At 40.8% G+C, this 11,864-nt stretch overlaps 1 protein-coding gene across 1 annotated transcript in view; it reads left to right on the top strand.

Annotated features, from left to right (window-relative positions):
* Positions 1-11,864, top strand: part of SLC25A16 (solute carrier family 25 (mitochondrial carrier), member 16) — a 26,909-nt gene that overhangs the window by 5,243 nt on the left and 9,802 nt on the right. Inside the window, exons 3-4 of the mRNA XM_015413910.1 lie at positions 6,747-6,880; positions 8,074-8,137. Coding sequence (XP_015269396.1) covers positions 6,747-6,880; positions 8,074-8,137 — 198 coding nt within the window. The remainder of the gene's footprint in view (positions 1-6,746; positions 6,881-8,073; positions 8,138-11,864) is intronic.

The raw sequence follows: 11,864 nt of genomic DNA, 5'->3' as shown, positions 1-11,864 counted from the left end.
GACTCTATATCTTTTATTATTTCATCCGCTGATAAGCCTGTTACTGGAGCGATGATCTCTCCCAGAGTCTTCTTCAAATCTTCTTTTTCCTTTTCAGGCAGTCCCTGAAATCTGAGAGTCATGTTTGCTTTCTCCATTTGCAGCTGTAGTAAACAGTTTTCCTGCAGCTTTTGTTTTATTTCCACCTCTGTCACTCTTTTCCTCATCTTCTTGTTTCCGGTGTCCATCTCTACCAGCTTCTCAGTTGCCTGCTCCACTTTCTTCTCCGTCTCTGCCAGCTGGCGCTGCTGCAAGGCGAAATTTTGGTTTAGTGTGGCCAGTTGCTGGTTAATACCACCGAGCTGCTCCAATACCGGTTTCAGCATATCCGCTAACGTCTTCATGACGTCTGCTCCCTCTTCAGATTTTGGACTCTGTCCGTGGAACTGCCATGTTCTCTCTTTGTTTACAATTCAACACCTCTGTTTCAGAGCTCGAAAGACTCGCCGTTTCTCTATCCAAGCTCAAGTAAGTCTCTCAAGATGTAACGCTGTTTCTCTCCCCTCTCCTCCCCTTCGCTTCTTTGATCTATTCAGTCGCTCAGGAGGCGTCCCTCCCTGCACTCCGCTTTCTCCACGGGGGGTGGGGCTTCACTTTACAAAAACAGTCCATTTATCTCTCACTCACGTTCATTGTTGGTCACTTCTGACCTCGCTCTCTTCCATCGCTATTCCGCTTGATCTCCTGTGCTTGTCCCGGTCAGATTGGCTTACACCCATAGGTCACCCATTGGCTGGACCATCAGGGCGGAGGGAAGCCTCTATTCCACGGCTTCGAGCCGTCGAAGAGGCTAACCCTCAAAAGCCCTCTGGCTTGGAACCCACCGCAAGGGTTCCGTGGGAGTGCCACTTGAGGTAGTACCCCTCCAAGCCGAAGGTGTGCTAGTCGCCTCCTCGAGCTTTGAGGAGAGCGACCGCCATCGCCAATCCACCCACCGGAAGTTCCAGAAAATTTTTAAATCTTGAGTGGGGGAAAGCCTTCAGAACATTCCTAAAAGTGGCTTAAAAAGCAACAGTTATGGTTGAAGAGGTTCATGTTACTATATTTTTAGATTAACTTATTTGAAAAATACAGTTAACCCATAAACATTTATTTGCCCTCCAGCCTCTTTTGGACTTTCTCTTTCCTCCCTCTGTCTTTTTGATTGACACTAGCTGCTCCCCGCCAGTGGTGCCCCATAGTCTCCTATACAAAGGGACAGATACGGCATAAGATTATGTAATGCTGTCATGCTAATTGGAAACAGTGGCTGGTCAGAGAGAAACCAGTCCTCTCCCTTTACTTAGTTCGCAGACCTCTTGTACGTACTGTTAGTAGGTATTAAGTGTGCAAGCAGTGACCATTCTTGCTCATGTATTTGAGTTGAGCACCCTTGAGCTAGAGGACTGGGACCTGGGAAGCCTCAGTTCACATCCCCCCTCTGCCAAGAAGCTTGCTTGGTTACATTCTCTCCTCCTAACTTATCTTTCAAAGTTATTGTTAGGATAAAATGGAGGTAATGGAGTGTTGCTAGCCAACCCCAAGCTCCTTGGAAGAAGAGTGAGACAGAAATATGCTAGAGGATAAATGAAAATGTTAATTGTTTTTTACATATTGAATGTTCAGATGAAATTGTCTCATACTCTGGTGTTTTTTGAGATGAATGTTCAACTTTGGATTTTTTTAAAAAATGGATTCTGTCATGTTGGTTATATCTGTCCCAGAATGAAAGCAAAGACTGTAGAAAGTAGATTGTCACTGGGTAGCTATCAGCAGATATCAGTGTAGGCTGTTTGAGGAAAGTCCTTGACACTGTTTGTAATTCTTAGAGGATCCATTTCCACTTTAGCCAGGGGGTGTTGCCTGTTCTGGTGACTGTGATCTATGCTCTGATTCACCTACCCAGTAAGCAATGCTCCCTGTAAGCTGTGGAGTCCGGTGAGCAAAAATTCTACTCTGTGAGGAACTGGCATTAAAGTTGTGAGAGACCGGTTTGGCTACTGCATAAATCAGTTTGCTCTGGAGCCATCCTTCCTGAGCTGAGACAAAAATCTGTGAGCCGGAGGCTAAAAAACTGTGAGCTAGCTCACACTAACTCAGCTTAGAGGGAACACTGCCAGTAAGTCCCTTATGACTTCAACTACCATACACACATACCATACACCTACCCAGTAAGTCCCTTATGACTTCAACTACCATATACTCCTGAGTTTTATTATTGCATGTTATTCTTCTCCACCAAATGTTGCCTATTCCTTTATTTGACCACTTTCTTCTTTCTTTCACCATTCTTTACCTTCTGTCTTCCTCGCCTCCTGTTTTTTGTCATTATCAGTGAATTAATATGGATTCTTCTCCTAGTAGCTCCTATTCTATTTCCCTCAATTTTCTGCTACCTTGCTTTCTTCCACATTGTCATCAGCACTCAGTGGCTTAGATTTCTTTTCTGTTTGTATGTGTGGGAGTTTTGGTGGTTCCTAGGGAGCAGAATATCAGGGAGCTTTCATTAGACTTCCCCTCCTTTAGCTTGGTGGGCTCTTTACATTTGTTGTGTCCACTTGTATTGTCATGCTACTGTGTCTGCGTGGCACAAAATCTCATGTTCTTGATGATCTTACTCTTTTTGGATTTTCTCTAAACTTAGTTCCAGAGTGGTAGGTGTGTACACTGATCTGGATAGCCCAGACTAGCCCAGTCTCATCAGATCTTGGAAGCTAGGCAGGGTCGGCCCTGGCTAGTATTTGGATGGGAGAGCTCCAAGGAATACCGGGTTTGCTATGCAGAGGCAGGCAATGGCAAATCACCTCTGAACGTCGCTTGCCTTGAAAACCCTACAGGGTTGCCATGTCAGCTGTGACTTGATGGCAAAAGAAATGAAAAGAAAAGCTGCATTCGTTCGTTGCAACAAAAATAAACAAAAGTCTTGTGGCACTTTAAAGACTAACATTTAATTCCAGCATAAGGTTTTTGTGTGCTAGAGCTGACTTCTTCAGATGCAAAGAAGTGGGCTGTGGAGTCCGTAGATGTGTTAGTCGTAAAGGACCAGGGAGAGACAGGGTGAACTCCCCTAAAAGCCTGGAGGAAGCCCTAGGTTTGCAGGAAAATAAATGTTGAAAATTGTAGTTAAAAAGCCCTAATATCCTAGAATGAATGTCTGCTTCTTTAGGAAAAGTATGTCTCTGAGATCATGCAAGACTATATTGTGAGATCTAATTGGCCATTTGGGGGGTTGCTAAGCAACACCCAACCAACATTGTAAAGGATTGTAAAACCCATCATTGCAAGGGGGGCAGACTAAAAAAGGTAAAAAATGGGAGGGGAGGTAAAGCTGGGGGAGAGAGCAGAAAAGGTAAAAAGGGAAAGTGGAAGATGGAGGAGGGGAAACAGAAAAAAGTGATTGGGCGAATGGGAGGTCCAGAGGCTGCCAAGGGGAGAAACAGAAGAAGGTAGGCAGGTAGGTGGGCAGGAGAGAAGGAAAGGGGAGAGGCTGGAGGCACTTCCCAGGGGATACAAACCGGAGAAGATAGAGGGAACAAGGGGAGAGGGAAACAAGATTTCCCCGTAGGAGTCCTCTTCGTCACACACCCACTTGTATATATATAACTCTGTTGTCTAGTTGCTATCTAATGCTGTAGATCATCTTACATCAAATTTTTCATACTATGTATTTTGAGTATCTTACAACACATTTCACTAATTTCAAAAGCACCAACAAACAAAAAAACAGGCTTTTTTTGGTGCTCTCCAACATTTCCCAATTGGAAGAACTACAAAACTACCCATGGGTGAGAAGGGAAAGGGCTTTTTCAAACATTTCAGCTTTTTATCATCATTGAATGGTATAAACTTAACATAGAAATAAGCAGTGACAAGAATTTGCATACATGTGCATTTTTATAACATGCAACAAAACAAAACTTAACATAGAAATAAGCAGTGACAAGATACATGTGCATTTTTATATCATGCAACAAAACATTCCATTGTGAAATGATAAACTTGTACCGTCCTGAAGATTGCCGAGAGACACTGAAATAAAATCATTGCTGAATCATGGGTGCTGCAATGATAGTTCTAGACACCGTGGCGGCCTGGGATTTATCGAGCCCTTTCTTACTCCTTTTTTGCACAATTTAATCATTCTTTATTTTGTAACATCTTATGGGATATCTTCGCACAAGATTCATCATCTTCTTTTACTTCTTGTCATTTTTGTCATCTTGATCTTAAACTCATAACAAACTTTGCTGCATTACCACTGATAATGTTGCAGATGTGCGTTAAAGAATTTCCATATTTACTTATGATCGAGAACCATTGTCTTCAGGTGTTGAGAACTATGTGCCTCACAGTGCCATCCTTAGCCTCTGTGTCCTTCCAAGTCCACTGAAGTCACTGGGCGTAGAAGGGCATAACTCTGCTTAAGGTGGTGCTGCCGGTGGCCTCTTCTCATATCAAATGAGTGGAGGGTAATTTTTTACATCTGCAAAAAGCTGTGCGTTAAATTAAGCAAGTGCTCATGGGTAAGCAAGTGCTCATGGGTTAATTCCTGATACTGTTCTTTCAATATGAGTAGCACAGTCAACTTTCAAAGAAGTAAGCTTACCCATGAGCACTTGCCTAATTTGTCACATAATTCTATTTGTGAGGAGAGCAACTTGCTCTTGAGTTTTCTTCAGCTTGTATTAACATTGTCACCAGAACTTAAGAAAAGGATTAAGGTGCATCAGTTTAAAAGTTCTCCCATTCATTGTTTGCCAGCCAGCTAACAGATGACTAATGCAGGGGCTTTGTGAGAGCATGCCTGTTGATGAATAGCAGGGAGGTTGCTTTCTGTGGAGTCGGCTTCCCAAAAATTCACTCAAGATACCTGAGTTGCAGGGGACAGTTATCAAGTATATTTTCCAACCTTTTTTTGCCATAAAGCAGCCCTGCAAGTTCTCTTCATCCTAAGATTAAGAATTTGCTTGCCGATGATCTATAGGCATGTTTGCTCTAACCCATTATTCTTCATACGAGGGAACAGCTGAGTGATTATTTGTCTTGAATCTAAGACAGTAAAATTCTCTCACTGGTGAGCACTTTTATTATCTTGCTGTTGAGCACAGAATTTAGAGTTTGTTTTTAGAGCAAATTCATGTTTTTCATGCAGGGCTGTGATCATCATCACATGAAGAACTTGTCTCAACTTTGGGGTCGCTTCTCTTGAGTAACAACTGTATAGTCATCAGGATGAGGCCATTGTGTGCGCTGCTCTGGGCTGATACATGTGATTCTGTCCATTACTTTTTTGCAATTTGCTGCTTTTACAAACGGAAATGTTCTTGATCAGATCAGATATGAAAAACTTCCTCAGAGTTCCTCAGGAACTTAAGCAGTTCCTGCTTAATTGAAGAAGAAAAAAATGATGGGGGGTCAGTTTCATTTCACCTCCCAGGTTGGGACATTCTGATCTCTAAAACCGAGTTCTCGTTCCTTTTCCATAGACAGTTTTATGTCTTTGTGCCGCAGGATGAATGCAAACTTTTGCTAAATGACCTACTGGCTGGGTATAGTAAATTTTGGACCTTCTGTGTACTAGCCAATTTCAGTAGCCTTTGTGGTAGCGATTCAGGACAGCCAGTTTGGTATAGTGATTAAAAGTGACAAACTCTAATCTGGAAAGCCAGGTTTGATTCCCACTCCTCCACATGCAGCTGCTGGGTGACCTTGGGTCAGCCAAAGTTCTCTGAGAGCTGATCTCTCAAGAGCAGTTCTCTCAGAGCTCTCTCAGCCCCACATAACTCGCAGGCTGTCTGTTGTGGGGAGAGGAAGGGAAGGAGATTGTAAGCTGCTCTGAGACTCTGGAGTGAAGGGCGGGGGATAAAGCCAATCTCTTCTCTCTTCATGGTTTGAGAGATAGTATTGTCACAGTGGCCCGTGTTCATCATCCTAATCATCCTGAGTGCTTATTTATCAGTCATGGAGTTTTATGACTATATTGTAGGCTTATAATGTCAGTTGGTCAAAGCAATGGTATTCCCAGTAGTACTGTATGGCTGCAAGAGAAATCCAAATGTTGGCTGCAAGAGTTGGACTATAAGGAAGGCCAAGAGCTAAATAATAGATTCTTTTGAATTATGGTGCTGGAGAAGACTCTTGAGAGTCCCTTGGACTGCTAGGAGATCGAATCAGTCAATCCTAAAAGAAATCAACCCTGACTGTTCCCTGGAAGGACAGATACTGAAGCTGAAGCTCAAATAGTTTGGCCACCAAATGAGAAGGGAGCACTCACTGGAGAAGACCCTGATGCTGGGAAAGATTGAAGGTAACAGAAGAAAGGGACAGCAAAGGATGAGATGGTTAGACAGTGTTATCGATGCAATGAACATGAAATTAAGCAAACTCCAGAGCACAACAGAAGATGGGAGGGCCTGGCGTGATGTGGTCCATGGGGTTGCAAAGAGTCGGACTCGAGTGTGCGACTGAACAACAACATCATCATCAGTGTATGTAATTATGGAATAACAGTATTTTGTAGTGTTCTGCACCTTCCCACCCCCCAAGCTTTACGGCTCAAACACCTTTTTCAGACCACTAAAATTTCAAACTTGATGTTATTCTTATGTTGTTCTTTTATTATATATGAGAAAGTTGATCTGCACAGGTTTAAACTGTCTCTGAATCAGTAATTGGGGTAAACATTGGTTTACTGTAATTTTTTTAATATGATCTTCTGTTGCTGACAGGTGTGCTTTCTACATTGTGTGCTGTCCCGAAAAAGGAGGGTTACCTGGGATTCTACAGAGGAAATGGAGCAATGATGATTAGAATCTTTCCGTATGGTGCAATTCAGTTTACAGCATTTGGTCAATATAAAGAGGTAGCTCAACCTGTCTTTACTCTTTTTGGCTAACACCATCCAGAGTCATTTAAAAGTTGTGAATGGACAGAGCATGCTGTATAATTAATGATGTGTTTTTTCCCCAAAGGGGTATTTTGAAATACGCAGTTGCATTCCATTTTTACATTTAGGAGGCAGAGAGGGTACTATCAATGTATTGTAAGAAATTTCAAAATTCTAAAGCACATCTAAATGTGTTCTGAGAGCTCCCAACATCCCATCATGAATTTGTCCTGCATAAGCCTGCCTAGTTAGTTAGTTTGTTTTTGTTTTGTTTTAATAGGGATTGAGCAAAAGTAATTCTGGGCTGAGTTAATGCCAGCAAGGCAGAAATGCTACTAATTTCTGGTTCCAGCAAAGAAGGGGCAATGAGATCACCTGCCCTAGACAGGATCACATTCTTCTTGAAGGAGCAGGTTTGCAGTCTAGGTGTACTTCTGGGCTCAGGTTTGCTGCTGTATTACAGCAGCAGCCTTGCGTGTTTCTCAGAATGTTTGCCTGGTGAACTAGTTGCAATCTTCCTCTTGGACTGGGATCTTGGCATTGGCTGAAATCCAGCCAAGTGTTTCCGCAGGCAGGAGTTCCTCCTGCGGAGGATGACTTTCTCACTTCCCCCTCCTGTTGCAGCCCAGAAGTGGTGTTCTTGGTGGACAGGACTCCTCCCCCAACAGAATGCAGAGAGGTTTGGACATCTGCTGTGGGAGGAGGAAATCAGTGATAATTACTTCCCTCTTCCATCAGCAGAAATTCTCCATGGGATCATTTTCATATAAGAAACCTAAAGTAATTGGTGCACAGTTATCCTTTTATATAATTGTATTTTAATATGTATTCTAGTAAGGTATGAATTACAGAACATATACCTTACAGGTGATGCAGATATACTGCTTCTACTAATTTGTGGCCTGTACTGACCAGATCTCTCTTACTGTTGTGAAATCATGTGTGTGGCCAATACGGACTGAAAACCACTCCAATGTAGACTGAGAGATCATTTGCCCATCTTATTTTTGGAAAAACTGCTATTGCAGACACATTCTTACCCATTGATTATAATCCTAACATGAAAGTGCTCACCTATTGTTTGTACTCTTGCTGAGTTGCACATTAAGGTTTACTTAGTATGTTAAGGGTTTTTTTCCCTACACTTGGAAATACTGATATTTTTTCAAATGATAAAGAAGAACCTTGGCATTTCTGGACATGTACATCGGTTAATGGCCGGTTCCATGGCAGGTATTTTATATTTCCATATGCTTAAAATTATTACGATTATCTTCTGCTTGCCAATTTTGCTGCATCTAATTAACACCCAGATTAAAGGTCATTGCTTTAATCACAAATAGGTCTCTGCAGTTTTGGGAGTACAAAGACAAATATCTTGAGAGTCTGAAAAATATTCGTCATAATAGATAACTGTGCACAGTGTCAGAGGTCGACTATACAAACTTTTGAACAGCTTTGAACCATGTGGGATTAGGAGGCTCTTCCACTCTCGATACTGGCTGTAGTAAGCAGGATAGTACATTTTAAGTACTTTTGTCCCCCCCTCCCTTCATGGAAATGGAGCATATTTTTCTTCTACATGGTACATGAAAGTGTTTCTTGAAAAACATGGGATTTTATGGTTTTGAAAAGGAAAATTGGAATAAGGGCGGGGAAGGAGGCTGAAATGTGAGAAATGAAGAAATAGAGCAAAATCACTGCCCAAGAACATGGGATACCAGTAACACCTTTCCTGGAATGAAATGCTGGTAGGGTACAAAGGACTGCTGTGCTACATAAAGAAATAGACAAAGTTTGTAACACCTTTGTTTAAAATTTTATATTGGTCCACAGGAAGAAAAAATCTTAAACCAAAAGCTGTATAATATTTTTTGCTAGGACCAACCAAAATATCCCAAAATGATATGCAAGGTTTGGAGTTCCCCAGAAGACTTTATCAGGCTGTAAGTTTAATATCCCATCCCACCCCCATGGGGTATGATGGAAAAGCCCCAGTCTGCACCCTTTAGATACTTAAAATACAGGATGTTTTCCAGACAGGATAGGATTACTTGGTGGGTGCAAACAGGTTTCAGGATGTACCTAAGGCTACTGGGACAGAGAAGCAGGGGAAAATAGAGTGTATTCTCTCTGAGAATATAAAGATCATTAGTTAATTAGATTTTCCCCCAGCACTTATCTAACAGTCCCCTTGTATAGCAGACAAAAACATAATAGTGTTTATAGTAACAAAACTGCTTTCAGATGCTGCACTATTGACAGAAAATAGAAGCCAGACTGGATGATGATGCTCAGTGGATGGAAGGCATGATCCTCTATTAGCCGAGTCCCACTGGAAGATTCTCCAGCTTGTAGAATTCCTATTTTTGACTTGAGAAATAAGCATAAGAACAATCTGGTTTTATAGTGAAGTCACTTCCATCTGTGGTACAAGGATGAACATCAAATACAGACATTGAAAGTCAGAAGATATTTGAAATTTACAAGCACATTTCACTCCCAAGTTGTTTGCTAACTTGGAGATTTTTTTCAGTATTTTTAATGTGAGTATATTTGAACAAGCATGGAAAGTGCAGGGAGATCTTGAAATAGCTTCCTTAGTGCTTACGAGATTAAAGTCATCCTCTCAGCACCAGGGGAAAAAAACTTGGGCAATGGCCATAATGTGAGGAGAATGCCATGAAAAGTCTATTGTAATGCGTGTATTCCAGGTGACAAAGTTAAACATTATGGTGGAAACTTTAAACTCTGGGTTTCCTGAGTCTTGTGTAATTCAAATCTCACTGGTAACGCTTCATTGGTGGATAATGGCTTTAAAGCTTCCTTAAAGGAAAAAACAGGTGGACTGAAACAGGGGAGGAAAACAATGATTTTAACTACTGGAGGCACAAGTGCCCTTCATCTCCCCCCTCCACTTTCCCACTAGAAGGAAGTCTAAGAACAGATGAGATTTAAGCTTTCCAAATGCAGAAACCAAGAAAACTACCAGAATTTATCTCTTCACATAATTATGCTAGCTTTAATTCCTGGAGAAAACAATAAAATAAAATACATGATGCTAGAAGAAGGGGGTTACCATGTATACAAGCTTACTATGATGCATTTCAGTTTAAAATATGGGTGGAGTTAGAATGGAGGAAAGAGGACAAGTGGGTAAGATTGGAATCTGCGATAAATAAGGGAGCAGGAAGTTATGGAATTTATTCTAGAGATTTACGAAAAGAAATAAGACAAGCAGAGGGACCAAGGAAAACAGCCTTGCTTGCTTGGAAGAGGTGGGAAAAGGTATTGATGCCACAAACTTCGAAATGGACTCCACTTAGGTATATATGGGAGAAGGAGGTGAATCCGAAATTCTGGGAAGACCTGCAGGAGGAAGGAATATTAAGAGTGAAGGATATGTATAATAGCCATGGGAATCCATTAATGCCTCAGGAGTTGAATCAAAAACTAGGAAATAGATATTGGTTAAATTCAATGGGATTATATTCTTTAATTAAACAAGATAAGTATAAAGAAGCTATTAAAAGTGAAGATAATAATATGGAACAAATACTATATGTGAAAGAAATAAAAAAAGGGTTGACAGGGAAGATTTATTTAGAATTGGTGAAAGATAACGAATTTATGTGTAGAAGCTTAAAAACAAATGGAATAAAAAAAATTACTACTGAGGATGTTAATAAGTTAATGGTGAACTTGAATAAAATTAAGCTAGAAAAGTATAGAGAACTTGAAAGAAAGATAATCTGGAAGTGGTACAGAACCCCTGTACAACTGGCATATACGATAAAAGGGATGAAACCTAATTGCTGGCACTATAACACAAAAGAAGGGTGGTACTCTCACTTATGGTGGGAATGCCCAAAGGTGACAGATTTTTGGGAAAAGATATGGGGAAAAATAGAAGCGCTATGTAAAGTCAACCTGGATATAGATGTAGATTTATTATTTATGGGTGTATTGGGAAACCATAGAATTGAGAAACAAAATCAGGATATTTTCAAAGTAATGTTATTAGCAGCGCATGCAGTGATTGCATATGGTTGGAAGGAGAACTCAAAATGGACTTTAGAAAAATGGAACGAATATTTATACGAATATATATAATCAGACATATTGGAATGTTTAAAGAAAGATAAGATATGGACTGTAAAAATGAAGGAGATAAAAAAGAAATGGTCGGTATACTTTAAATGGGTTTATAAAGGGGAAGCCAACAGGGGTATATTTGAAAAGTTGGAAAGAATGTGCTCGTGGTTGAAAATGTAATTTGAATAACATGATGGTGGCCACCTTAGGGGGGGAGGGATAAAATAGGGGAAAAGAAGTATCAAAAATTTGGAACTAAACTGTAATGTAATAACAATATTGGGAGACAATAAAAAAATTATATCTAAAAAAAAGAAGTCTGAGAACTGTGCAGCTTTTGAAGCTGAATGCTTCCATAGTAATACTAAAATTTACTTGGAGGTAGGTCCACTGTCTTCTGGGGAGTAGGTTTAGAACCATAACCTTAAATGTCTGTCTGTGGACTCCTATGCAGAGTTACTCCAATCTAACCCCATTGATCTCAGTGGGCTTAGACTGGAGTAACTCCATAGGATTGCACTGTATGAATCTGATTTTGCAGGACTTGACATAAATAGGGGAGAGGTGGCAGCTCAGTAGCAGAGCATCTGCTTGGCATGCAAAAGGTCCCACGTTCAGTCCCTGGCACCTCCATTTTAAAAGATGGAATAGTAGGTGATATGAAAGACCTCTGCTATAACCCTGGAGAATTGCTGCAAGTCTAAGTGGGCACTACTGACTTCGATGGATGAATGGTCTGATTCAATTCAAGGCAGTTTCATGTCTCTGTGTGTCTCACTCTTGTGAATGTTAAGCATCTTCTGAAGTCTTTGACCCTGTAGATATGAAAGTACAAATTCTCCAAGTGTAAATAAAAGGCTGCATT

This window comes from Gekko japonicus, unplaced genomic scaffold (assembly GCF_001447785.1).
Source record: "Gekko japonicus isolate JY-2015 unplaced genomic scaffold, Gekko_japonicus_V1.1 scaffold1178, whole genome shotgun sequence".
NCBI lineage: Eukaryota > Metazoa > Chordata > Lepidosauria > Squamata > Gekkonidae > Gekko > Gekko japonicus.
This window is presented reverse-complemented; position numbering and strand designations above follow the sequence as displayed.